This window comes from Emydura macquarii, unplaced genomic scaffold, assembly GCF_026122565.2.
Source record: "Emydura macquarii macquarii isolate MOO-44397 ecotype Brisbane River unplaced genomic scaffold, CSIRO-AGI_Emac_v2 contig_2805, whole genome shotgun sequence".
In the NCBI taxonomy this organism is placed as follows: domain Eukaryota; kingdom Metazoa; phylum Chordata; order Testudines; family Chelidae; genus Emydura; species Emydura macquarii.
This window is the reverse complement of record NW_027132942.1, coordinates 922349-950201: the sequence shown is the minus strand read 5'-3', so window position 1 is coordinate 950201 and position 27853 is coordinate 922349. Positions and strand designations below refer to the sequence as shown.

The 27853-nt window shown below is 57.9% G+C and overlaps 1 protein-coding gene across 2 annotated transcripts; it reads right to left on the bottom strand.

The window, feature by feature from the left end:
- Positions 1-285: 285 nt before the first annotated feature.
- Positions 286-27853, bottom strand: POMGNT1 (protein O-linked mannose N-acetylglucosaminyltransferase 1 (beta 1,2-)). Of its 2 annotated transcripts, none has more exons than XM_067567744.1 (22): positions 27714-27853; positions 26615-26827; positions 21079-21190; positions 19610-19725; positions 19008-19073; positions 17587-17700; positions 16302-16419; positions 15933-16031; positions 14432-14559; positions 13482-13552; positions 12575-12650; positions 10347-10430; positions 9991-10032; positions 9481-9539; positions 8575-8647; positions 7060-7188; positions 6485-6610; positions 6266-6330; positions 5752-5796; positions 5401-5536; positions 4526-4635; positions 286-4183 (listed from the first exon to the last, which is right to left on the bottom strand). In XM_067567744.1, exons 2-22 carry the CDS (start codon positions 26732-26734, stop codon positions 4090-4092), a joined length of 1983 nt encoding a protein of 660 aa, XP_067423845.1. In that variant the 5' UTR covers positions 26735-26827; positions 27714-27853; the 3' UTR covers positions 286-4089. The 2 variants fall into 2 exon arrangements, with proteins under 2 accessions (XP_067423845.1, XP_067423844.1); XM_067567743.1 differs by having other exon boundaries at positions 26615-26824.

Here is a 27853-nt window from a genome sequence, read left to right as displayed (position 1 = left end):
CCTTTCCATCTCCACGCCCCCCAGGGCCAACCCTTCATCTATGCGCTTCATAGCCATCTCCTTCGCCAGTCTGTCTGGACCCACTTCTCTTCCACCTGATGCTTCAGAAGAGCCTCAGACCCTAGGGGAGCCCTGAGCAGCCAGGACACACGAAGGCAGCTGACCCCCCTCCACTCTTCCCTCCAGGCGGCCGAGGGATCAGCGATAGGTTGGGGACCAGGCGGTGTCGTGCAGAGAACCCGCCCAGCACCCCCACTGAGATGGAGGCGAAAGACACCAGGGTCATCAGGTCGGCAATATTTATTTTGAAAAAAAAATAATAATCGGAGTCAGAAGCAACAATCCCTCACATAGCCTCTGCCCCGCTGCCCCCTCATAAGCAGGAGCCCGGGGCCGGGCAAACCAGGGCCAAGCAAACCAGGGCCAGCTAGCCCGTCACACCGAGCTGGATGGGACGGGGAGAGAGAAAGGCAAAAAGAGGCTGACCGCGCTGTACGGGGAGGGTAATTTTCAAGGAAGGAGGTAAAGGTTGGAGTTATCCAGGCACTGCAGAGCCAGACCCAGCCCCCCGTTTCCAGAGTCAAATGCTGCTACAATTGAAGGCAAGAGGACATGGGCTTCAACGGGGCAGAACACAGCCACTATCTAGTGAAGTCAATCCGGCCCTTCCAGCCCGTTCTGTGCATTGCAATGCATCAATTATATGGGGAAACCAGCCAGAGAAAGGTTTATTAGAGGAGGCTTCCCCCACCCTCCGTGTCCTTTGCTGGACAATACCCAGCAGTTAGGGGGGGAAAAAACCAGGAGACACCAGAAATCAAATCACATCATTTCAGTGTAAAAAGAACCAGGCTGAGTTTCCTTTTTTCTAGCACCTCTGCTCCACCCGGGTTCAAACCGATCACAGAACAGGAGTGGAAGTAGCAGCAGTTCAGGGCCAAAACCCGCACGTGGTTGTAAAACAACGGAGGGGCTTTACTTCAAAGTTTGCCCGCAAAAGGCAAGGAGAAGGGGGGAAACGGGGTTGTCTTTCTTCTTCTTTGTGAGAGAGAGCTCTTTATGTTTAGAGTTTTTTGTTTTTTTTAAATAAACCCATGAAAACTCACTATGCAGGTTCTGCTTTTTCCCCCACCCTACTGTAAACCCAAGAAAGTACAGAAACTTCAAGAGCCATGAAGCGCTCTCGGCCTTAATTTAACGGGAAAGGAGGGATATTGAATCTTTAAACAAAGGCATCTTTGCTCCCACGTGATTTAAAACAGCCATTTCAAACTCTAAGACTGGCACAAGACAGAAGTTTTATAACAGGCAGAGTCAACACGACGCCCCCTCTTGGGAGATCAAGTGTCAATGCCATGGGACCCATGAGATCATGGCCCCCAATCTTCTAGGGTAGTCACATCCCATATTTTCACTATGAAGATCGGGGGTTGGAGGAAAGCTATGTATATCCCCCCCCACCCAGCAACACATCTCAAAAGAAAACCAACCAACCTTTCAAGCCTTCTGTCTAGAGATAAGAAAAGGGGACCGGCACAAACACAGCCTTCTAGATTCACTCCAGGGTTCAGAACAGTTACGGCACAAAACATTAACACAACAGAGCCTCTGCAACCTGCTCAGCAATCTGCCCCCACTTCTCTGGGACCTAGCAGCTGAGACGGTGCTTCCGGGCGATCTCCCGCTACCCAGGGCCCGTTACGGTCTTTACAAAGTATGCCACAGAGCATTCACCACGGCAAGGCGGAAGAGCAAAGTTCGCACTCACGGAGCGTACGCGGGGTCGCCCGAGCGCCCGCGTTTCTTCAATGTCGGAATCTGTAAAAAAAAAAATCCCCCATCACCTCTGCTTGGGCTTCCTCGTTGAACTACTGTACATTTTGGGGTGAGAAAAGGTCCCCGGTCCGTCATAACCCTGCCAAAGTCAACTACTAGAAGGAGCGCTTAATGGAACGATGCAACGCCCCAACCTCTGCTCGGTGGGAAATCCTCCGGCGGCAATCCCGAAGGAGGACCTCAGGCGCCTTCCTGTTTCAGAACCTCATCCCGCCGGTCAAATAAATAAATAAGTTAATGTAGCGTTCTACGTCGGAGGCTGCAGGGGAACAGAGGCTCACCCCCGGTGCGTGTAGATGCTCAGTACCACCAGTCTGCCCCAGTGACAGCTCAACGGTTTATTCACGTGCGCCTTTAAAAGCACCAGGGCCCTTCGATGCTATTCCCCTTTCACGGTTGCCACAACATGCGGGCGGTGCCAGGGACCGTCCCAACGTACCTGGAAACCGTGGCAGCCGAGAGGGGGACGCGCGGGAATGGCAAGCTGGCCAGGAGAGCGAAATCTTCTGCAAACTGCAGGGGCAGCGGCAGCGCAAGCAGCCCACCCGTTCGCCCCAGTCCTGCCCCATTCGACCCTGGACCTCACAGCCGAGACGGGCGCTGCAGCTGCCAGCCGGAGCTGCCAGCTTGCATGGCAGGGGCCAGACCACCGGCAGCAGGCAAGGACTCTGGTCCAGAACCTCAAGAGGATTTAGGTGCCTAACTCCCATTGAAACCAATGGGAGTTAGGCACCTGATCTTGGCCTTTATCGCTCCACGCCTGGACTGCAACCAAACCAGTATCGCAGAGGTCTCATTCCCGAGCCCCCAGCTCCCCTCGTCCCAAACAATGCCGCACTGACCCCCTGCTCACAGCCATCCGCACGGGGAGGCCCAGCAGGGTCTGCTTAGCTCCGGGGATGGAAGGCAGCCAGGGGAAGGGAAATGCTGCGGGTTCAATGCCACGGAGGCCACCTTTCCGCCTGCCGCGCGGCACAGAGGGCGGGGCAGTGGGTGCCTGATCTGGGCACAGCGCTGCCTCTCCCCCCTACCCACGGCCCCAGAGCTAGCCCCATTCAAAGCAGCGCTCTGCGCTCCCATGAGGGCGTTCCCCGGCTCCTCCGCACAGACCTGGGCGGCTCTGCCAGCCGCTCCTGCAGATCTGATCAGCTGGGGAGGGTGGGGGGGAAATACAGGCATTGCCCACGGGCCAGGGAACTATTGGACTCGGATCTGACCGGCACCAGGTGGCATCAGTTGCTGGGCACAGCCCTCCTGGCCCGCCCTGGGGGACCCCCGCTAAGGCACAGCAGTGGGGAGGGGAACCCCAAACCCTCCTCGTCCCTGAATTTCCGCCCTTTCCGAAACTTCAGACAGGCGGGGGGGGCGGCGGACCAGGGCCGGAGGGAACCGCCGACCCCAACCCGAGAGCCCAGATTCCAGCCTCGCTGCCAATTGTGGCCACCCCTCAGAGCCGGGCGAACCCCGCTCAGCACCTGCGGGGTGGGAGTACAAGGAACCAGCAGTGATCACAGCAGGGTGCGGCCCCAGCCACAGATGGCGGGGAGGGGGGTTCCATTTAGGGAGACGGGCCGCATTCCTCCGGCTCTTTGTTCCCCCGGGGGCCGCGAGCTGGGCCGGAGAGGCTGCCCCTTTCACCAATGCCATCCCCACACCTCTGCCGCGCTGGGCTGTACCGTGGCCCTTCTCTGCCCCACAAGCCAGGCACAGGACAGAGCGTTTCACCTCTCAGGGGGAACACCGGCCCGCCGGGGTACCGCTGGCAGAGGGGCCGGTGCCCGTCAGGAGAGCCTGGCACTGGGCAAGCCAGCCACGCAAGAGTTAATAAATAAAATCTGGCCAGATGGCATCAGCATTTCCTAGGCGACAAAACTATTCCCACACTTCCCCGTGGGACAAGGGGGGCCTTAAAGGAGCCGGGGCATTTAAAACACACCCTCCTGCCCAAGCCCCGCCTTGGAGGAGGCAAAGTTTAGTAAAGAGTCCGTGTTAAAAAAGGAGCACGCACGGGTGGATGGGTATAAATATCCCACAGGGCAACACTGCGGGGTCCCGGAGCAACGGGGACCAGTCTCCAGAGCAGGGGAGTGTCCTGTGCCCAGTTTGCCATCCAAGGAGCGCACCAGCCCATCCTGGGGTGTAGCTGAGTCCTCACCCCCCAGCCACCGGGAGTACACAGTACCCAGCCTCCACCAAGCGCTGCCCCTTCCTTCCCCGCCCCGGGTGGGGTGATGCTGTGCAGACTGCGCCGGCTCACGTCTGCTCTGCTGCCGCCACCTGCCCGGCCCCCTCGTCCTTGGCGGGGGGCTCCATGTAGATCGGCGTCACCCCGGAGGGCTTCTTCGACCTGCAGGGACCAGGCAGGAGCAGCTGGTCAGAAGCAGGGGAGTGCCTGGGACCCGCTTGCGCCGGGTGCTGTACAGGCCCAGGGAGAAAGGTGCAGACCCCCCGTCAGCACAGGGAGACGCTCGGATTCTGCTCAAGCGTGGTATTGAATATAATATGGAGCCTTCGGCTTCAAGAGGTCCACAGGCATTTTCCCTTCTCCCCTGGGAAGGGGCTCACCCGGGATTGCCTTTGCCGTGGGGCAGGAGGGGAGCCCGATGGCCCTGCGAACTCATGGGACAAGGCAGGGATCGGCAGTGGTGGGGACGCCCCACCCGCCGGGCAGGGCTGGGGCCATACTCACGAGTAGGGGGAGGCGGGCACGCCCACCACCAGGACGTGGTTCTTCTTGCGGAAGAGGCGCCACAAGCCTTTGTGGTTCCCGCGGACGTCCAGGTCCCAGATGTGGAGGCACTGAGGAGGGGAAAGCGGCGGACAGAGAGGGCTGGAGATCGAGGGCCGGCGGGGACGGAGCCGTCCGCTCGGCGCGGAGCTCACAGGCGAGCCGACGCCACGGACCGCGTCCCTTCCCGCCCCGGTGGGAACGCCCGCCGTGCGGCAACGGAGGCTAGGCGGGCTTGGGCTGCAGATCCGCTCAGCGGAGCGATGGAAATGCCGCCCGCTACCTCCCCTTCCCCTCAGTGGCCGGCCACGGCCGTGGGGCCACGGAGAGCAGCAGCTCGGAGGTTGATGCGTGAGTCAGGAAGGGTCCAGCCTGATTCGCAGGCCAAGGGGAGACGGCAGGGCCGGGGCGCAGAGCGCTGCCTCCTTCGATGGGGGAACGGAGCACATCTGCTCTGCTATCTTCGGGGCACAGTCAACCCCGTGAGGCTCGCGTCACTGGGCAGGCTGGAGCCACAGTTTAAGGCTCAGGCCCAAGTGAATCAGCCGATGGGAGTCGGGAACAGGGGCCAGGCGCGTGTTGGACACAGGCCAGGCGCCCCAGCTCGAATCCTCACGATGCAGCGTGGCTGCGACAGCGGCTGCCCCGGGGAGCCCTAGCTGAGAACGTGACCGTCCGCCCAGGGCCAGGATCCTCAGACGCCCCGTCGCACGGATGGGGTTTTCCTGCACCAGGCGAGGAAGACGGGAAGATGCCCCTCTTGGAGCAGCAGCACCATGGGGGGGGGGGCTGCAGTCAGACGGGGGCCGTGCATGCAGGCCAGGGCAGGGAGTCACCTTGGCGAGCTGAGTCCAGGTGGTGAAGTCGGTTTCCTGCTCCATCCTGATGTACATCACGTAGGTCTTGCCCTCCGTGTCGGGCAGGAAGGAGTCCTCGCACGGGTTCTTGCTGTGGTCGAGGACTTCGGCCTCCCTGGAAGGGAACGGAAGGCGAATGAGAGAACAACCAAGGGCGCCCACCCCACCCCTGGAAGGGGATACACACGGGGGCACAGCCAATGCTGGCCTGCCGGAGGGAGGCTGGGACCCTCCGTCCCTCCAACAGGACGGCATTAGATGTGCCCCCGTGAACCCCAAAGCACCGGCAGGCCCTGATCTTTCAGGGCCTGGGCCGCAGAACACGCTTACCCCAGGAGCCGGTGAATTTCAACCTCGTAGGCATCCTTCTTTAAGCTGCATGGGAAAGACAGAGCGTAGAGGGGCGGCGAGTGAGGGGGGTTCTGGGAGATGGGCCACGGCTGGCTGGCGATACACTGCCTCTCCCAGCCCCAGCCAGGTCCAACTTCCCCAAGGTCACGCCAAGGGGGAACATCCCACACCAAGGGGGCCCCGACGCCAAGCTTTCAGGCCACGGGCGCCTGGTTGTAAGTGAAATACACCAGTGGGTGTCTGACCCAATGGACCTCGTATCTCTCATCCCCACGTCACCGATGATTCGGTGCAATTTGCATGAAGTGCTGCGGAGGATGGAAGGCCACTGGCACAGCCCTGGGGCACTGGGGGAGCTACTTGCGGAGGAGGAGGAGGAGAAGGGGGAATCCAGAGCAACAGCAGTGGAGGGGCAGGTTAGTATTAGAAGGCACAAGAGGCAGAGCCCTTTGTGCACACGCCGGTCGCCCCTTCCCAGCCGGCTGCCACTCACCGCTGCACGTTTTTCAGCTGGACGCTGGGGACCGTGTTGAATTTGTGCTTTTTGAAATAGGCTTCCTGGAAAACCAAAAAGCACAGACAGGGACCGGTCAAGAGCCAGCACCGCGCGTCCTCTAGCGCGCCCGGCTCCGTCCCGCAGGGCCCCGGCGACGCTCTGGGTGGCGGCCCCGAGCCAGCCGGCCCCGCTCGGCCGCGGGGCGGCGTCACTCACGTGGAAGTAGCCGTTCATGTTGAGCCCCACGATGCCGAAGTGGTAGGAGCGCGAGACGTCGGGGATGATGCACTCCCGGCCCTTCCGCTGCTCCGGCATCCGCATCCACATGTCCCAGTCCCACAGCTGGGGGGGGGGAGGGGGGGGGAGGGTTCTACGTTAGAGGGGGAGAATCTGGCGCCTGGAACGAGCACCTCCCGCGGGCGCCCCCCAGCGCAGGCGGGCGCTTTACGCTTGTTATCGCACGCAGGCAGCGATGTGCCACCGTCGGTGCCCCTGCTGCACCCCCTGGTGTTTGTTATTGTAGGGTTGCTCAGACGGATTGCTGGCAGGGATGGATTTATTTTTAGACAGAGCGTTGGCTTTACCCAGGCTCTGCGGACAAAGCAGTAGGTAAACCCTCAGATCCGGGGGGGGGGGGAGGGGGAAGGGCTTTGTCCCTGTATCTAAAATTCGAAGAGCAACATGGGGTTACTCGAAGACACCCACAGCCCTGAGGTTTCAAGGAGGCTCCTCCTCTGGCCATCCACCCAGCGGCCCGGTCCCATAGGCAGGCCAGGGCTCCAGGCACTGACCTTCTCTGGGGTTGGCCATTTCGGCTCCAGTTCGTCCTTGTAGAGGTTTTTGCTCAGCACCCAGCCCAGGCCGGGCATGGTCTCGACACGATACAGGAGCGAGGGGTCCTCAGCCGTGTGCTCGTAGCCCTGGGGAGGGTGGAGGGCAGCGGTCAGCGCACCCTTGGATGCAGACAGGGGGCTGGTGAGCTCCACACACCCCCTCAGCCTGGCGAACGTGGGGATGGCTGGGACACAGGCTGGAGCGGGAGCGCGGGTCCGGGGGTCTGCCAGGAGGAGGCGCTATTCCCAGCATGGAAAGGCCAGTGCTTCCCACCTTCCTTTGGGCTGGGGCTTCCTGACCAGCCCCTGCCTTCCCCACGCACTCTGAATCCCTCCACGCACACCCCTTCCTTGCCCATCACATTTTGCTTCTCCTCTTTCTTTCTATTTCCCCCTTCTCCTCCTCCGTTCACCCCCCAAAACCCTTCCGCCAGTCCCCGTTCTGTACCTTACCCTGGTGCTACATGGCTTCTTCCCCTCCTCAGCCGCCCTTTAGCGCCGTCTGGAAGGGTTTGGCCGAGGGCGCGTTTGAAGAGAGCAGACGTCTCTGCCTGTAAGCGCAGGCCCGTGCTAGGCCGGCCGGGCGGGAGGAGCTAGCGACCCCCCCCCTGGCTTTAAACTCTACGGAGGGGGGTGCTGGTGAACGGGCACGGGCTGGACCGCAGCGGGTGAGCGCGTGGGAAGCGCGGCTGACTCCAGCCCTGACCCGTTGACATTGAATTACCCGCCCCGGGAGCGGCGTGGCCCCGGCCAAGAACTCAGCACCGCTCCAAGGCGAGAGCGGCTCCATCGCAGGGAGTGGCGTTTCTGGACTCATGCCCCAGCTCGCCGGGGAGCCAGGGAGAGCGTACCTGGGCTGGAGCAAGCCCGGGGGGCCGGAGGCAGTGGCCAGATTCCCACCTTGGCACGGATCTTGTGCGGGGAGTGGGGGAGGATTGTAAGCACAGGCTCCGTATCGATGCTGTGACCCCCTGCGGCGGCAATTCCGGACTGGGGGGCAGGCTGGGTGAGCTGAGCCCGTCTTCTCCAGCACCTTGGCCCCAGGTCCCCCTTTGAGAGGGCTCCCAAACCGAGCGGTTTTGTGACGGAGCTGGGTGGAGGGGGAGGGGGGGGAAATCGCAGCCCTGTTCAGGTTTGGCCCGTTTGCTCCGCCCGTCTCCATGTGCGGAGGGGCAGAGGGACCAAACTGCAGGGGCACCGTGACCCCTGTCCCCCCCAACGCCCAGAGCGGGGAACCGGGCCCAGCCCCGCGGGACAGGAGCTGCTGCAGGGCAGGGGCGGGTGGGACTCGTTCGCCGACCCAGCGGGGGTTGAGGGCGGCGCAGACTCAGCGGGCCAGGCGGCCGCAGCAGCAGGGACGCCCCAGATCTCCCCAGCTCACCTGGTACACACCTGCCCCACGGGCAGCAACCCCGCCCAGACGGGCAGGAGGAAACGGCGCCAGGAGGGCGCGGAGAGCGTCCGTGAACCCACCTGATCATTCCAAGCCGAGAGGCAGTACAGGCTGTCGTCTTCCTCCAGCAGATAGATCGACTGGCTCAGGAAGCTAGAAGGGGCCAGATTAGCGACAGAGGAACCAGCCACCCACAGGACTGGCTGTGCCCCTGGGTGCCCAGTTCACCCTGGAGGAGGATTCACCCCCCCACCCATCGCTTCGGGGCACCGTGCCGCCATCCTAAGAAAGCCCCTCCGTCTCCCAGCTAGCCATCAGCAGAGGAGATAACAGATGTGCAGGGACCTGCAACGCACCCGCCCATCCGGGAGGCTCTTCACTCAGATACCCCCTTGTTTAAGGGTCTGAAGGCGACAGAACAGAGACCCTCTAGGCAGGCACATCCCACCCACCCAGCCAGAGAGGAGTTAAGGCAGGAAGAGGAGGAGGAGAGGGACAGCTGCTAGCCTCGGTGCCGGGCAAATGCAGGTCTCTCCAGAGCTCCCAGAATCAGCCTCCAATGCTCATGAATTAAGCAAGCTTCCCCACCTGGCTGCGAGGTAGGTACTGCGCCCATTTTACAGACAGGCAAACCAGAGGCACGACGGGGTCTAGTGACGTCCCCCCAGCTAGTCAATGGAAGAGCCAGGATTACTAGTGGCACTGACCCCGGCCGTCCAGGAAGCGGTTTAGCAGCTAAAAACTAGGCAGGATGAAGGTCCTGACACATGCCTTCTTTGCGAGCAGGTCACAATGGGGTCACCCCCCTCCCAGCGTCAGCAGGGGATTCCCACTTCTCCTGGGACTCTCCGGCAGACCGTAACGCCCCGGTAGAGCCAAGAGCCGCTCCTTTCTGGTCTGGCAAGACAGACAGACAGGCGTGGCTGGACCTCCTGGGCGAGGAGGGACAAGCAGGGGGCATGCCGCCAGCCCGCGATGAGTCTCACCTGAAGAAGTCGATGGAGATGTCCAGGTCTTCTTCCAGCACCACAGCGAACCTGGCATCCTGGGCGGGAAAGGAGAGGAGTCAGCAGGACAGACAGGGACTCAGGACAGAGCAGAGACGACTCCCCTTATCTGTGCTGCTCTCAGAGCGTGGCCCGAACACGCCTCGCCGACTCGACTCACGCCCAGCGTGGGGGCGGCTGGGATGCTACCCCAGCGGCAGCTGTTTTGCTTCCCAGGAGACGTCACTGCACAGCCAAACGGCCATGAAGGCAGCACGTCAGTGACCTCCGGGAATTGCTTGCATTCCCCCCAGTGTAAAGGCATCCCAGCTGCCGCCCTGGGAATGTTCCCGCCCCCCCCGGCCATGTTCCTGTGCACAAAGCATGAAGAGAACTTCAGCGCCGCGGACATCACCCTCCCGCCGCACAGGCACCCAGCTTGTCTCGTCGCCACGAGCGGAACCGCCCGGCTCTGGAAGGAGCGGCGTGCTCGAGGCGGGGCGCGCTCACCGGATGCAGGTTGAAGGTTGCGGTCAGACTGGCCTTGTAGTGCTGGGGGCAGAGACACGAGTGTTAGCCAAAACCCCCCCCCAAACACAGGGCGTCGGCGCCACGAGACACCAACTAATGGTTGCTCTTGGAGGGTGCCACCAGGGGAGCATGGATCTGGTCCACATAAGAGCCTACTACTGCTGCCAGCGAAATGACCCACCCTTTCATGCAAGCAGCAGAAACTCCTGCTTTTATTGCTCTAGGTCCTGGGTTCAAGTCCCACCACCAGCCCACGTGGGGCCACTCGGTGCGCCAGGAAGAGGGGGAGAATTTCCCTAGCGGGGCATGAGGGGCGAGCGGGAAAGGTCCCTCACCTGGGACACGCGGGCATTTTTAATGCTGATGGGAGTGTGCTGGATCCCTTTCAGGCCAAACAACTCCACCACGTCCATCGGCTCCTGGAAGAGACATGAGACTCATTGCCCGCACGGGCCCCACTGCAGGGAGGTTGTCTACACCTCCGCGCCCAACCCCTTCTCTGTGCCTCAGCCCTGCACGATGGCTAGCACATCTCCGTCTTACGGAAGAGGGCAGGATTTGCAACTCAGACTCTGCCCCATCTCCTGATGGCAGCTGATGCTACAGGCAAGAACGTGAAACACGCAGTCATGGACCCAAACGTGCAATGCTGCGCCACGGTGACCTGCAGAGGCAGCCGGGCTGCCTGACCTCAGTGGATGATCGGTGTGTGTCCTGAAGCATGAGCATTGGCAACCCCTGTAACAGTTAATCCAGCTTGTATAACTGAAGATGCATATCAGCTAGGCCTACGGGACTCTTCTTATTCATGTGCCTACAGCACTGTAAAGAAGGGCGGGGGGTGGGGGGAGGTATTCCAAAGGTACATGCAACAGCTGCATTTTATATATGCCCAACAGAGATCATCTTCCTTCACCCTCCAGCCCGAAACACGAACACTACTGGTTTCATTCATTTTCCTCCTACACAGAGAAACAAATGTGCTCATCTCGGTCCCCATCACAGGACACCAAATGGAGTGGCTGGGTGGGGAGCATTTTGTATCGCACAGCGACAGGTGCTGTATGAACAGCAGAGATGGAAACACTGGGTCTGATGGGGGCGGGGGAGAGAAGCCAGCCCCACCCCACAGTGCATTCCAGAGCCAGTAACAGTCCCTGCAATCAATACCCACTAGACACAGCATGACCTAAGCTCCTACTATGGATACCCATGTGTCTCAGCCTTGCCAGCTGGGTGCCCTCCTGGGAACCAGGAGATCCGGATTCTGCTCCAAGTTCAATCAGAGTGTGAATTTGGGCAACTCAATTCCCTTCTCTACACCTCGGGCGTCTCCCTGCCCACCGGGGGACACCGTGCAAAGCGGAGATACCAGGGAAGCATTTTGCGAACTAAAGAGGGGAGACATTCCACACAAGCATTCAGCACCAACAAGGACAAGCGCGAAGTCCTGCACTTAGGACAGATGAATCCCAGGCACAGCTACAGACTGGGGACTGACTGGGTAGGCAGCAGTTCTGCAGAAAAGGACCTGGGGGTTACAGTGGATAATAAGCTGGATATGAGTCAGCAGTGTGCCCTGCTTGCCAAGAAGGCTAATGGCATATTGGGCTGCATTAGTAGGAGCATTGCCAGCAGATCACGGGAAGTGATTATTCCCCTTTATGGCCACGTTTGCAGTACTGTGTCCAGTTTTGGGCTCCCACTACAGGCAGGATGTGGACAAACTGGAGAGAGTCCAGCAGAGGGCAACAAAAATGATGAGGGGGCTGGAGCACAAGACTTATGAGGAGAGGCTGAGGGAACTGGGCTTGTTTAGTCTGTAAAAGAGAAGAATGAGGGGGGATTTGATAGCAGCCTTTAACTACCTGAAAGGGGGTTCCAGGGAGGATGGGGCTAGACTGTTCTCAGTGGTGGCAGATGACAGAACAAGGAGCAACGGTCTCAAGTTGCAGGGGGGGAGGTCTAGGTTGGATATTAGGAAAAGCTTTTTCACTAGGAGGCTGCAGGCCGAGGTGGGTTACAGTGTGGGTCCCACAAGCCTCATTCTTTAAAGAGGACATCTGACACCTCTCACCTCCTCTATCCTAGCCCCACAGCTTCAGGGCATCTTAAGGATGCGGAAAATTAAGTCATTTGTATTAGGAGCCCCGGTCATGGGCCAGGACCCTGCTACGCTAGGGGCTGTACAAACCCAGAACAAATACGCGGTCCCTTCCCCAGAGAGCTTCCCATCTAAGTATGAGACAAGAGACAGCAGAGGGAGACCCTGGGGGAGCACAGCGTGATAGCCAGTGGTCTCGGCCCAGCAACAGCCTCACCGCTGTCAAAATAAAGGACACCCAGCCGCAAACAGACCCATGAAATCACGCCGTCCCGACGAGCCAAGCAGGATTTCAGAACCTAGCCAGGAGGCTCCATCAGCTACCCGACGGGGTGGGCAGCACCATCAGAGCCTGAAAGGGGAAAAAGGAAGGACAGCAGCTGCCTGCTCCTTCCCCATCCTCATATTCAGAGACAGCGCGAGGACACCCGTCCTCCTCCCCGGGGAGGGGAATCTTACCTCATAATAGCCGTCGATAAAGACTGTGATCATCTGGGGGTTGACCCCTTGAGCCGACAGCAGGGAGCGCAGCATCCTGGGGGCCGGGAGAAGAGAGGGTGGAAATGGGTTGGCTCAAAACTCTCCTGTCTCTTTAACAGATGACTGAACGCCACGGCAAGGGGGAGACAAGAAACGTTCCCCCCTCAGATGGCAGGGGAAGCGGGCCCCCCACTCCAGGCCCTAGGCGAGGCCCCCCCCCCTCTCGCCTGGCTTGGAAAGGGTCTGCGGAGGGCACGGGGTCAGAAAGATGAAACTGGGGCCATAGAAGTGGGAGATGATTCAACACTCACGTTAAGGCCTGGATCGCGCCCCGTGCTGAGGGCTGGGTCTGGCTGGATCCTTGCAAAACCCAGCCATTCCCCCGTACTCCCTACCCACGGCTAGGCTGAGCTGCGAGGGTAATGCCCATCACAACCCAGAGCTGACCAGCAGGGAGGGAGGGGGAAAAAAAAATCCCTTGAGATGGGAACAACGCACTAACCCGCCCCCGGGACACAGCCTTCCACCCGGGGGGCTTTCCTAGCCCCATCCCTGCCTGTTCTCACAGGTTCTGTGGCTGGGCTACTGACCAGAGGGCCGCTGGGAAGACGCCCTGGAAGTGTTCTGGGGAAAATGAAGGAGACCAGTGGCTGACGTCGGCTAAGGACACCGGAGAGCAGGCTCCCCAAGAGGAACGGGGCCGCCTGCATCGCCCGGGTTACTCTGGGCAGAGCGGCAGAGCCGTTCCCAGGGCCCCCATCTGCACTAGCTGGGGACGGGCTGATCGACCGGGGCTTCCCAGCCTGGCTGTCTACGGATCCCGCCACAGAGCGCCAACGCTTTCCCTGGGACTCGCCCCCACGGCCGCGTCCCGCCCAGCGCTCACCGGTACAGGTAGTTGGGTCTGTTCCCTGCAATAACAGCAACAGGCACCTTGAAGACTCGATTGTCCTTGAGCTGAAAGGGGAAGGGTTTGCGGTTAGGGCTTTGGGAAGCCACCAGTGGCCACCCGCGCACCCCGGTGCCCCAGGGCGGGCAGACACAGCACAGAGAACGCCGGTGAGCAGGAGGAAGAGTGATGCCCAAAGCCGGGAATCTCCTGGGAATCATTTCACCACCCAGCTTCCTTCTCCTCAGGGGCAGGGTTTTATTCCAACAGAGGGGACAGCACGGTTCTCACCCAGCCTTGAAACGGGGCAGAGGCCCTCAGCCCACCAGGAGAATCCTGGCCGAATGGAACGAAGCCCCCCTTCCATCTTAGACACTTTCAGATGCCCTCCTGCCCCACCGCTGCCGGCTGGGATCTGGGCCCGGCCAGGGAGACACCTAAAGCCATCCCCGGGGCTGGGGGCCATGGCACGGCGATTGTTGAGGCAAGGTTCTCGCCGCGGGACTGATCCTAGACCTCAGCCTGGTCTGAGAGGGATGCCTGGCGGCTGGAGATGCCCCAGAAGTCCTGCCCACGTGCTGCGAGGCAGATCCGGTGGCACTTTTCCCTGGAGGGTAATAGAAGGCTAGTGCAGAAGGGAGCCCCGGAGCAGGTCAGAGCGGCCATATCACAGGCCACTAAATGCCACCCGGCCACCCCAGAACGGAAGAGACGGAGGAGCCAAGAACGCCTCTGGCCCCTGCAACAGCAGGGAATGGGCGCAGCGAGACACATGGGTGTGTACGGACCCTCAGGCCCTAGCTACCCTGTGCTCTCAAATGTCTTCCCCGGCTGTTTTGGAGGGGGAGGGGGGGGGCTGCGGCCTCCCTCCCTTCCCAGCTCAGGGCGGCAGGCAGCTCCACGCACAAGGGCTTTCCACGTGGGGGCTCCGGCCCCGGTACACTCACGGGCTCAGGGTTGAACTCGATGGGCGTGGGGTCTTTGCAGCTGCAGACGCTGCCGTAGCCTTCCACCTTGCTGCAGAACCGCCGCCGGCGCCGGTTTAGCTCCGTGTCCGGCCAGGGGCACTCGGCATCTGCGGGAGAATGGGAGAGGAGCCACGCCCGGGCCATTGCTCCATGGGGGGCAGGAAGCCAGGGGCTCACCCCGTTGCACCAGGGCAAGTGTCCCAGTGGACAGCCCTCCCGGCCTGTCGCTTCATTGCCCCCCCCTCCCCCCCCCCGCAGCATCAGCCACTGTGCCACTAGGGACGGACAGAGGCCACCCCGGGCTGCAGGGATTTGGTGGCCACCCGGGCCGAGTGGATGCCCTCGCTCTCCACTGCCCCAGGCTCAAATCCTACATGGGCATAGAGGGCCCTGGCAGCTGGGGCAGCGCAGAAGGGACGTGCGCTTTGACTGGCCTGGTCAGAGAGAGATTTCTTTGTAACCTCTGTTTTAAGACCACCCCTGGGCAGTCACCAACAATCCCTTGGGAGCAGGAAGAGGAAACCCATTCCTTCATCTCCTCCCCTCCGCCTATCCAGAGCATGCTGGCTGGTTATTGTAGGGTTGCCAAGAAAATAAAAGGGAGATCACCTGATTTACAACAGAAGCAATAACTCCATTTTAACTTTCACTCCTATATTAATGAGGTCAGCAGCTTTTAACCCCCCTTCCCCCAAAAAACCCCCAGAACACCCCACTTCCTATCCCCCAGAAATGGCCCTGTCAATACAAGGTAGCCTGAAGTCAGTTCTCATCACCCCCCGTGCAAATTCCTCACCAAAGGGGCTCGCACACAGCTCTGCCTCACCCTCCCAGAAGAAAACTGTGCTCCCATGCCTCAGGGCCGGGATTTAGAGAGACCCCACCCTGCCCGGGCCTTTCACACTCCCTCCAGAAGGTCACACAGTCCTGACACCTAATTGCCTGTAGGACAGCAGCACTTCCTGGGCACAGCTGAGCTCAGAGCTCCATTGTGCTAGGCGCTGTACAGCCGCCGGGAGAGACAGTGCCTGCCCCCCAGTGCCTGCCAAGTGCGGGCGAGGGGGCACAGAAAGGGGAGCTGACTTACACAGCAGGCCAGCAGCAGAGCCAGGCACAGAATCCACAGCCCTGTCCACTAGGCTGCACTGCCTCCCCCCCCGAATCGTTTCTCGTCTCCACATAGCAAGCTGATGGGGGACGTGCTTACAGAAGGATTCTGCTCTCACCAGGAACTGTGCAGAGTCCTATTCCTCCGAGGATGGGGCGGGGGGCCCGATCTCTTTTGGAGAGCTGGTGCCCAGCCGCAGGCGCCGAGGACTTCTGTGAGGCAAAGCCGTGGTCTTCCCCCAGCGTCCGTCTCTTTCCCGCCCCCCCCGCCATCTTATCCCAGCAAGGCGCGGTGACGGGCGGCGGGGCGCCCACACGCAGCGCTGCTCCGTGCCCCGGGGCCTGGAGGAGCCAGCCCCGCTCATTCGCCTACCTTCCACGGAGGTCAGCTGGACTTCGGTCTTCAGCAAGACGGGGTCTCCCCAGGCGGAGAGCGCGGGAGACTTGGAATGCTTCTCGCCGTACACCTCGCCTGAGGGGCGGACGCACAGTCAGCTCGGCGCTCTGATGCCCGAGCGGGATCATCCCCCCGGCGCCCGGCCGCTGTACGGAGCCGGGCCAGAGCCCACGTGATCATCAAGAGACCAGCTGGGACCTCCTGCCCCTCAATAAAGGCAGGAGCTTGTGAAGGAGACATGCCCCCTTCCCAACCTGCACCTTCTAGTTAGCGGGAGTCCTAGAGCCCCTCTCCAGCCCTTCAGCCTCCCCCGCAGCCCCCGGCCCCGTCTGGAACAGGTCTCACCTCCTTTTCTCCCCACAAAACTCCACATATCCCTCCAGCCGAGGGACGAGGCGACCTGGCTTCCCAAGCTCTTCAGGAGACTCTTCGCCGTGTCTTTAAGGTGGAAGGAGCCTTCATCCTGGAACAGAACAAAACACATGAGCAGGAGGCGGCTTCCCCCTCCTCTGAGCCGGCACAATCCATCTTTCTGTCGACTGCGACCGGGCCCCAACGTCCCTCTCTAGCTCCCGTTCGAGTCGCAGCCCAGCTGAGCCGTATCCTGGAGACGGCCACTGGAAACTTCTTCCGTTAACTCCCCAGCAGAGATCGCACTTGTGTCCCAGCTGCCTGGCGGTTCACCCCCCTGCAGGTTGAGGGCGCTAAGCGGACCCACCGGGAAGGTCAACGCAGCCACGCAGTTTGCAAAATATCAGACAGGAAGACATTGCCCCGGTGCTACAGTCCGTAAGGCATATGAAGTCACATGAGGGCTAGAAAAAAGATTAATCTGAATTTCTTGGGGACTGTATCTTCCAAGCCATTTGCCAGCACCCACGCCAGGTGATGCCGCATGCGTCAGACAGAAAGCAGGAAACGGCGGAGTTTAAATACAAGGGGCACCATGGCATTTTGAGTGTGGAGTGTAACAGAGAAGCTGTAGCCACAGGACGCTTTATGGGATTGGAAATACGCTGCGGTGGGTTTGCGTAAGGGCGACAGAGAACAACAGTGGGAAAACATCCATCCCGACACTCGTCCCTCTCACGCTGGAGGGAGATGGGAGTCATCCCATTCTGCTCAACAGAGTTACCCTGGGGTTAACTTTAAACCTTTTTAACTGGTTACGTTTTCAAACAAGCACCCTTGTGTTTTCTCCAAGGATAAGGGGAAATCTGGGAGGTGCTTCCCACAAACATCTGCAAAACCAGTGCGTGATCCTCCTCCAAAACCCCCCCTTCGCCAGGATGCCGATAAAAAAAACAACTTGACACTGGTTAGGCTGCTGGCACGCTAAGACCACTGCCTGTCCTGCTGATGGATACAGTCCCACTGTTCCCTTGTGCTCCCCTGCCTGTCTATATCCATTTAATACCTCCTGTCTAATACTTAGATTGTAAAATCCTTGGGGGCCAGGGACTCTTTGTTCTGCGTTTGTGCACCCCACGCACAGCGGGATTCTGGCCGATGACAGACTCCTAGGAGTTAATGTAATACACACAATACATAGTGTACAAGCTTCTTGGAGATGGCATAATCGCTCCCAGGGGCTTGATCTACGGTCTCCATCGGCGTCAGACCCACTTACCTTGATGGAGAAGATCAGGATGCGGCCACGGGCGACCATGTTGAGGAAGAGGACCATGGCTTCATCCTCATGGGGTGAGTAGGTGTCAAACACCCTCTTGGCCATCACGTGACCCTGCAGAGTGTTCAAACACACGAGACAACCCGCATGATGCTCGCACACCACACCCCCAGAACTCCTGCCTGGAAATTCAATCAGGACAAATGCAAAGAACTCCATGTGGGAAGGAACAAACAGTGCCTAGGAAGGAGTGCTACAGAAAGGGATCTTGGGGGGGGGGGGGGGGGTCACAGTGGATCACAAACTAAGTATGAGTCAACAACGTCACACTGTTGGGGAAAAAAAACAAAGAGAAGAACATCATTCTGGGATGTATTAGCAGGAGTGAGAGGCAATTCTTCCGCTCCACTCTGCACTGATCAGGCCACAACTGGAGTGTTGTGTCCAGCTCTGGGCGCCACATTTCAGGGAAGAGGTGGACACACTGGAGAAAGTCCAGAGGAGAGCAACAAAATGATTCAAGGTCTAGAAAACATGGCCTACGAGGGAAGATTGAAAAAACTGGGCTTGTTTAGTCTGGAGAAGAGAAGCCTTGGGGGGGAATGATAATTTTTAGGTACCTAAAAGGTTGTTACAAAGAGGAGGGGGAGAAATTGTTCTTGTTAACCTCTGAGGATAGGACAAGAAGCAATGGGCTTAAATTGCAGCGAGGGTGGTTTAGGCTGGCCATTAGGACAAAACTTCCTAACCGCCAGGGTAGCTAAACACTGGAACAAACTGCCTAGGAGAGTCGTGGAATTTCCATCACTGGAGGTTTTTAGAACAGGTTGGACAAACACCTGTCAGGGATGGTCTAGTTATTACGTAGTCCTGCCCTGGACGCAGGGGACTGGGCTAGATGACCTCTCGAGGTCCTTTCCAGTCCTACACGTCTACAATTCACCAAGGGAGGCTCACGGGAGTGTCCGAACGACAGCCTGGCACTCTGGGAAGCCAACGCTAGAGTTACCTCTGCCCTGCACGTGCTATCAGGGCACAAGCCCAGCAACGCCAATGGAACAACTCCCACTGAAGGCCATGGCCCCACTTCCAGACTACTTGCAACCATAGCTTTCCCACGCCATTTCCTCTGGGGCTGAAACTTTCCCAGGCTGAAGTTTTCAGCAAACCAGGGCGTTCATCTGTCGTGGCCAGCCAGTCCAAGGCCGCTCAGTTTGGTGAGCCGGGCAAGCAGAGGAGACACCCACCCAGTGCTCTCAGACCTTTGCAAGTGAAGGGGTTCTCTTGGACATGGAGAAATGCAAGACTGGTTGCCCCTTAGCTTCACACACAGCTAGTCCTCAGTGAGGAATAACGTCACAGGGCTTGAACACCGGACAGCCCCGCCCGAACCCGCGCAGGGACGAGCGGCGTGATTTTACCGTAGCCTGATTTAACACAATGACATGGATCCCTCTTCCCTGCTCCCGAGCCTCGTCTTCCAAGATCTGCAGGAGGAGGACACGTTATTGTAGCAATACGCCGGGCCTCCCCAGCTCTTTCCTCAGAACTCCTCCACCCCAGTCAAAGCAGCAGGGTTTGCCACGCAGCTGCTCCTACAGAGGGAGGATTCGCTAACTGCGAATTTTAATTCCAGCCCCTTTGCTGGTTTCTCCAGCTCACGGCAATGACAGGGACATCTGTTGAGATTACACTCAGCACGAGCCATCCTCAGAAGAAAGAGGGGGCAGGGCCATTAGATGCTAAGCCTTAGTCTGACCCTAGCGAACTGAGTCAACGGGAGGAAAAGCAGGCTTAGACTCCTCCCTGCCTTCCTCCCATCGCCATAAGCCGAGGAGATAAGAGTTTTAACCCAGCAGCCATTCAGTTGCTGAGGACGGCAAAGCCATGGGCTGCATTCTGCTCCGATGAGAAGCTCTACGACTCAGTTCAAGACCTGGGCGAAGGAGTTCAGGCCTGCTCTGGCCTCACCCACGCCAGTTCGCCCGCCCTCAGCTCGTGCGGGTAACCTCCAGCCACTCACCGTCGTCCCGTCCACAGCCACGTAGACCTTCGACCGGCTGGAGTACACCTCGATGTCCAAGACCTTCCTGCTGCTGGCGGGGCGGCGCAGCGTCTCCAAATGCTGCATTCCTTCGTCTAAGGAGAGAGGGGCACCCAAAGGTTCAGCCCTACCTGCTTCTTTGTGGCTCAGCGCCGAGGGCACCAGCGGGCTCCCCTGGCGGATGGGTGAGATCCCGGCCTGTTAGCACACCACGGGCTCTCTTGCCACTCTTTCAACAGGCTGCAGCGTCTCTCTTTACAGAGCCGACGGGATTGTTAAAAAAATACATCCTTCTGACAAGCCCCTGGCCCTTGGAGACCAGATGTCAACGCTCAAAGACCTCCAGCTCTTTAATTACGGCTGATGAGGGAACACCCACCACGTGGCTTTCCTCATTTGGTGCCTCAGTCCAGTTTTGGGTGGACAGCCGCCCACGACTCCAGATCCACCTGGGCTGGCAGTCAGAGAAGTCAAGGATGGGTAAAGGGGGCTATTCACTCATTCCAACAACACCGGACATTCCGGTTCTTCTGGGAACGGCGGGGGCCCACCCCAGCCGGCGTGACCTCGCTCGCACGGTGCGGACCAGGTCCCGCTGCACAGAGAATGGCATTTTAAAGCACACGCCGGCCCAGCCCTGTGCCTGGATTTGTCTCAATACCGGATGGGGGGAGACAAAGCAGCAAAAAATAAAATAAAATAAAAAGACTGTCTGGTTTAAAGCCGAGCGAATGGCCTGTCTAAGGATGGAGCAGACCTAGACTGAAGCACTCTCTCTAGCAGCATGCAGAGGGCTCCCTCTATGTTATGGATATGGCTGGTCAGAAGTTTTCCATCAAAAACTGTCTTTCCAGGAGAAAAAGGGGGGGTTTCCAGCTAAACAATGCCTCCCCACCCCCCGCCCCTGCCCACCAAAAAAAGTGCTTGCTTTCTGGAGAAAACGTCAATGTTTCCATCAAAGCCACCACATTCCTGAAAACTGAAATATTTCATAATATTTCAGTTTTGACCTCCTGCCCTAGTACCTCATAGGAGTTGTAGTCCTGTTTCCTCACATCCCCATTCTCCTCTATGGGCTGGGCTCCCTGGGCAAACTACATCTCCCAAGATGCACTGTGGTCTGGGGACACCCCATGATGCAACCGCCTCCCCTCACCATGAGGGGAGACCATGGTGCACCATGGGACATGTAGTCCAACAGGGAGCCTAGCCAATAGGAGAGAGGGCACACAAGGCACCTTAAATACAACTCCCATGAGGCACTATGGCAGCATTTCCAACTAAACATATGTGGGGGGAGGGGGCTGGCCATCAGAGTTGGTTTTTTCCCCATGGAAAGCATTGACGAAGCCGGTTTTCTAACCGGCTCTGGTGACGGCATGACCACGCCCATTGGCAGGGTGGCATGGGAGCGGGTTGACTGCTGTCGCCTTGACCCTCAGACTTACCATAGTCCTGGGCCGACTCTTCCTCCTCCTCCCCGCTGGCGGCTCTTCTAGTGTCCAAGATCAGCTTAATATTCACAATCACCGTCACGAGCAGGAAGAGGACGGCCCCCATCTGCAAGGCAGGCAGCTCTGTTCAAGGTCAGCTCCACACCACACACCACCACCCCGTTGGAAGACCTGCCTAGGGAAGCCATGGCCCTATGCCTTAATATGAGCCTCACAGATGAGCTCCTACATCCATCTTTTTCTTTAGCAGGTAGAGGAAAACATGGCCCAGGACTTGAGAGACCCAAGTTCAATTCCCTGCTCCACCACAAACTGCCTGTGTGATTTGGGCTAGTTACTTAGCCTCTCTGGACCTCAGTTTCCCTCATCTTTACAAAGGGGATAACAGCCTGGGGGAGGGGGAATTACAGACTGTGAATGTCAGGCAATTCAGCGTTACACCTCTCATGGAAGCCCCCTGCAACCCTGCCCACTACAACGGCAGTCTCCCATTCCACGATCAGGCCCCGTACTTGCAGTGTTTCACACCCACAGATCAGTGCATTCAGATTTAGAAGGGAAGAGGCTGTTAAGATGAGCAAAGGACCCAAATGTTTATTTCTGCTGCCTGCCCGGAGAGAGGCAATGCAGTTGCTTCCATGACATTACAGAGCGTTGTGTGCTGCAGAGAATGTCACGCTGCCCCGTTGCCTGTGGTGCGATTGTAATGAAAGACGTAATGCCCGTCATAAGGCAGACCTAGGAGACGGAGGTTTCTATGGGAACTTCAAGGGTGAGCTTCCTGACTTGTGTCGTTAAGGTTTTTAAGCTGCGGCTTGACAAAACCCTGGCTGGGATTATTTAGCTGAGGTTAGTCCTGCTTTGAGCAGCGGGTTGGACTGGATGACCTCCTGAGGTCCCTTCCAACTCTACGATTCTAAGAAGTCAGCCTTCCCACAGCAGTGACGCTTTTGAATTAAACTTCCTCGCTTGTTTGGTTTTGATTGTGGTTTTTTGGACAGTGGCTCTGGAAGGGTGATCAAAGTACATCTGATGCGCACCGGTATTTATCTGAATGTCTGCTCCTTGACAGAAGCTGTGTCCATTGCCTTCGCTTCTCCAGTTCAATCCTTCCCCCGTCACCTTAGGGCCGAGAATAAAGCACCAGATAATTTCACCCCCAAAAGGTTGTTACTGAGACAGAAAGGGTGTCCCGTGCCTTAGCCACAGGGATTGGTGCTCTGGAAATCTGAGTTCAAATCCTGGGGTTGCCACACTCCCTGCGTGACCTTGGACAAGTCGCATGATTACTGTCCCTGCGTTAGTTCCCGGTCTCTAAGACAGGAGGATACCCCTGAGCGGGAGCAGGGACGGGCTTAGACGCTAGGGGGGTTATACTCATACTTTGATTGACAACAGCTGGCAGTCACTCAAGTAGGCGATTGCGTCCCCCGTGGAAGCAAGACCCTTATCCTCACAGCAACAAACCAATGACAAGGCTCCCGCATCCTGCCCCGTACTCTGGTGCCCGTCATGCTGGCTTTAGCTCTAGTTAATATTCCGCGAGAGCAGCCGGCGCAAGATTATCTACGACTGCAAGATGGGAAGCTGACCGATCGAGAACGCCGCTTGCTCGCTGGGCACCGGACACGCCTGGAGTTTTGTCACCTCGTACTTGGGGGCGAGGGGCAGCTCTTTGTTTCAATGGCTGGGTTTTACCACCCCTGTTTACAGGCCAGGGAGCTTGCCTCAGCCACTCCTGTTCTAGTCTGTGGACGCTTGAGTTCTACTGGCGACCTCCCCGTTCCATCGGTGGAGCTGTGGTTAGAAGCCACACCGTGGGGAAAGACGGCGTGACTGAAAACCCCCCAAAAAAAACCCAAGAGCCAATTAGCTGTTTCAGCCTGTTGGAGAGGAGGGCCCAGCAGGAGAATCTGCCTCTAGAAAGCCACTCTCTTTGCTTCCCCTTCTGCTCCAGCTTTTTCTTGTAGCACATCGCCTGCCCCAGGCGGGGGAACTTCACAGAGCTGGCAAGAGCCGGCTTGCTCCCGGGAACCCGCCGTGCTCCGCGTCCGCCCGCATTTCGTCATGAACGACAGCAGCGTCGTCAGGCTGGCACGTTGATCCAGCAGCAGGGCCGTAGACAGCACTGCGCGGGGACAGCTTCCCTCCTCGCGAAGGAGCGCACGCCCCTGCGACACGTACACGCAGGGCTCGGTTACTGGCCCCTCGGGCCGGGAGGAGGTCGCGCTCGTGCTGAGGCTATCTAGACTAGCAGCCACGTGGCCAGAGAGAGGCGGCATCCCAGGGTGTGGATGACTGGATTTCTGGTGCAGCTGGAATGGAGCGAGGACATCTACCCCGAGGGCTACACGCCACCGATTGCATCTCCTGGGACAGCCCAAAGCCGGGCTGCTGCTGTACTGTTCTGTACTGCCTGCCGCAGGGGTAAAGGGCTTGTTTAGCAGCAGAGTCCAATGCAGTTAGAACCAGACTGGTTCACACCTGGCCCTTTGCTTTATCTACAGATAGACGCAGCTGTAAAGCTTCCCACAGGCCGTATACGGAGGAGCCATTGTTCGACTTCCAGGCCCAATATTCCTGTTGTTTATTAGCCACGGCTTATCAACAGAAGCTATAAATATCCTGTCTAAATATCCCTAGCTGGTGGAGGCGCCAGCAGCTAAGCTGTTGACTCAGGAGATATGGCTTCTGTCCCTAACTCCGCCACTGACCCACTGTGCGATCAGGTCACTTCCTTTCGCTGTGCCTCAGTTTCTCCATCTGTACAACGGAGGGGACGGGGGGGAACATGGTCAGCGGAAGATGGAAGTTAGTGTCACGGCGCCTTGGTCAGCCAAGGCTTTGCTTGCTGTACTTCTCCGTCCTCACACGCACTTGCCACCGCTTTATTACAGGGCCGCTAGACTATTTGCTGCTGCCCGTGCAGAGGCAGGATGGTCCAGTGGTTACAGTCCCAGGCTCAGCTCCCTGTGCTGGCGCAGACTCCCTGTGTGAGCTGGGGCTTAGCCTTCCGACACATCGTCGGTACAAGCGGGGAGGACAGCACTTTCTCAGAACATCAGAACAGCCACGCTGGGTCAGGCCAACGGCCCATCTAGCCCAGCATCCTGTCTTCCGACAGCTGCCAACACCAGCTGCTTCAGAGGGAGTGATCAGAACAGAGCAATTATTGAGCGATCCGTCCCGTCGTCCACTCCCAGCATCCAGCAGTGAGAAGCTTAGGGGCTGCGTTCCTGCCCATCTTGGCTAACAGCCACTGATGGACCCATCTAGTTCTTTTCTGAACCCAGACTTTTGGCCTTCACAACATCCCCTGGCAAGGAGTTCCACAGGTTGCCTGTGTGTTGTGAGAAGAAATACTGCCTTTTGTTTGTTTTAAACCTGCTGCCTGTTCATTTCATTGGATGACCCCTGGTTCTTGTGTCATGCGGAGGAACAAACAACTCTTCCCTATTCACTTTCTCCACACCAGTCATGATTGTACAGACTGTTAGCATATCTCCCTCCCCCGTGAGTTGCCTCCTTTCTAAGATGAAAAGTTCCAGTCTTTTTAATTTCTCCACACATGGAAGCTGTTCCATATTCCTAATCATTTTTGTTGCCCTTCTCTTTTCCAGTTCTAATGTGTCTTTTTGGAGATGGGGCGATCAGAACTGCACACAGTATCCAAGGTGGGGGTGCACCATAGATCTATACAGTGGCATTAGGATATTCACCGTCTTATTACTTATCCATTTCCTAACGGTTCCTAACACCGTTCGCTTTTTCGGCTGCTGCTGTGGCATGCAAGGAGCTATCCAGAGTGACTCCAAGATCTCTTTCGTGAATGGTAACAGCTAATTTAGTTCCCATCAATTTGTATGTATCGTTGGGAATTCCCGCCCCCTAGATATGCATTACCAAGATGTAAGCCTGCAAGATGCTCAGATAATATGGTAATGGGGGCAGTGCCTGAGACAGACAGACAGACTGCAATGCCTCAGGCACATGTTCAAATAATAAAAGCCGCCTGCATACAGAGATCCCAGTGACATGAACGGAGTGTCACATCACCATTCCAGGCAAACACTACATCCCTTCCATTGAGATGGAAAATAAGTCAGAGGATTTCAGACCAGAGTTAGCAGGAGCGTCTTTCAGTTTTGGACGCACAGCTCAACACCAGGCCCCATAGCCAATCATATTTAGGTATTAAATACCTTTGAGGAGCTGAGGGTTAGAGGCTGGTTTTCAGAGGTACCAATTTGCACTGGAGCAGTGGGGACGCAGCGTTTCTTTATTTTTAAAATAGAGACATGAAACGCTAAGGCCTAGATATTTTCCAGTTGGGCAGCCATAGAGAGGCCAATTCTGAAAATCTGGGCCATTTGACTTGCCCGCAGTCACACTGGAATAGCCTTTAATAGCCGAGACTAGAACTCAAGAATTCCTGACTCTGAGCCTGGTAGCTAAAGCCAGCATTGCCACCCCGGAGCATTCAAAATTATAAATTGGGTCCCAAGAAATTGTGGACTTAATAAAGACATTTTAAAAACTATCTATTTGGGCTGTTTTTAGTCGCCGTCTGGATTGTATGTCTCGAGGGAGTTGTTTTCTAGCTTTCTTCCACATCCACCAATGCTAGAATCTTCACTTTCATTTAAAAAAAAAAAAGTGAGAGTCTCAAATAATCACGTGATTCCAGGAACCGTGGCTTAAAGAAAAGATTCCCAGGCTTATGCAGGGCCCCCACGTGGGGGGGAAAGGGGTACACTTTACTGGGGTCTGGTGGGCAGCCCGGCCCAGACTGCAACCCCCCATTATGTCTGTGGGAGTTTGTACTAGGCCGAAAAAATTATGCTTGGGCCCTGGGCTTATGCTAAGAAATTGAGAATTGTAAGGCCCATCCTTCCTAAACAGGTAGCCCACACACAAGGTCTGTATATTAAATACGTTTACGAACACTAGACTAACAAGACATTAAGAACAAAAACAAAACCAAGTTCCGCTAAGAGCCAAGACAGATCTCGACCCGCTCGCCTGGCAGCACGGAGGACGAGAACATCTACCCTAGCAGCGCCGAGGGATCAGACAAGAAAGTAACATTAGTCCAGCCTGCAAGGATTTCCTTGGAAGTCCAACTCCGAACTCAAGCTCAAAAACTTGGTACCAAGCAAGACCACCCTCCTTTCACGCAAACGTTATTTAAGCATTGCTGAGCTGAGCGTGTCCCAGTAACAAACAACAACATCGAACCACTGGTGAAGATTATAAAAACACCCTTTGTCTTCAGGGGAAAGACCCAGGCTGCCGGCGCTTGCTGTGATTACAGGAGGGTTAGAGACACTCCATTCTGCATTTTAAGGGTGAGACGCAATTCAGGTAGCTTCTCAATGGACCATTCAGTCTCTGTATTAGGTCACAGGGGCTTCAGACGCTGCCACTTCCACCAACACGACGACTCCATAATCCATCGGCTTTGCAAGTTTATCTTGTCTAATCCCCCCGCCTCCCCCAGGCATGACCCACATCACTCCGAAGAGCTCACCTGGCACAGCCGCCTGACAGCCCTCTGATTCGTCAGCTTGTACTTCCAGGCGAGGTACCAGCTGCGTTTTTTCCGCGGGACAAACTGTTTGGCGGGAGGGTTGGGTTTCCACTCTTCCATTATAATGGGGCGAGGCGGATGGATGAGGGGGAGTGGCACGGGGCAGTGGTCAGGATCTGGTAGGCTCCGGTCCCATTCCTTCGAGGGTCCCTGCTAAGACAGGGTCAGCGGGCAATAAGAACTGTGGTAGAAGGGATAATCTCTTCCACACACTCCCTACCTTCACAGCAGAGGAAGCTCTGGTGGAACTGAGCTGCACGGACCAAGCGGGGGCTTCGGTCCAGTTCCTACTGGGACAGGTGCCTGCCGCATGGTCAGCATCAGTGGAGCTGGGCGGCGGATCAGCGGGAAACCTGGGCCGACTGAAGGGGTCAGGGAAACGTCTCTGCTGCCCCCCTGCCCTGCTGCCCCAGACCCCGGGCCAGGCTCATTCGCGAAGAGTGAGGATCCACTTGCACTGTCATCTCCCCGGGCTCTTCTGGGGGCGCCCGGAGAAGTTAAGGGAAACAACCGCACCAGGCAACAGGAGTCTTTAAACCCAGCTGGGTGTCAGGTGTCAGAACAGGGCCTAGGGGGCACAGAACCCCCTAGATCTCAGCTCCCCATAAAGATACCTTTCCCCTTGCCCTGCAGGGCCTGCACCAGCTGGCTGGACTATGGCTCACTGAGACCCTCTGGGGCAGCGGTTCTTAGAAACCCCTTTGACCTCTGGAGAAGGGGGGAGGGGGAGTTTTAAATCTGAGCGAGTGAGGCGTTGTGTCTGTCTGTCTGTCTGGGGGTGGGGGAGGAGGAAGATCTGCTTTGGGGGCCATCCAGTAGCAGAGCCCTCCATACTTGGGAGGGAACGAATCCGGGGCGGAGGGTTTCCCCTCCATGCCTCACTCCCCCCCCCGCTTTCATTTAGCGACAGGCAGCGGAAGTGCAGCGTCCGGCGGGAACACGGGTTGCAACAGTGTCGCGGCAGGGCGAGGCCGGCCCGGCAGACCCCGCCGGTTACTTTGTCTCCCTGCGCTGCGGCGCCCCCGGGGAAGCCACTTACCGGCTGGGTCCGGGGCTGCACCGGGCGGGCAGGCGGGGTCCCCTCCTCGGCAGCGGGCGCTGGGCACCCCCGGCCCGGGCCCTGCAGCGGCGATCCCGGAGCAGCTGCTGCTGCCTCTGCGAGAGATTGCAATGGACACG

Excerpts from the sequence above, each read along its gene's own strand:
- POMGNT1 (XM_067567744.1), bottom strand. The coding sequence starts at position 26,734 with ATGGAAGAGTGGAAACCCAACCCTCCCGCCAAACAGTTTGTCCCGCGG. Across the intron at positions 13,553-14,431 it reads TCGAGTTCAACCCTGAGCCC|CTCAAGGACAATCGAGTCTT; the intron begins GTGAGTGTACCG and ends TTCCCCTTTCAG. Across the intron at positions 10,033-10,346 it reads AAAATGCCCGCGTGTCCCAG|CACTACAAGGCCAGTCTGAC; the intron begins GTGAGGGACCTT and ends CTCTGCCCCCAG.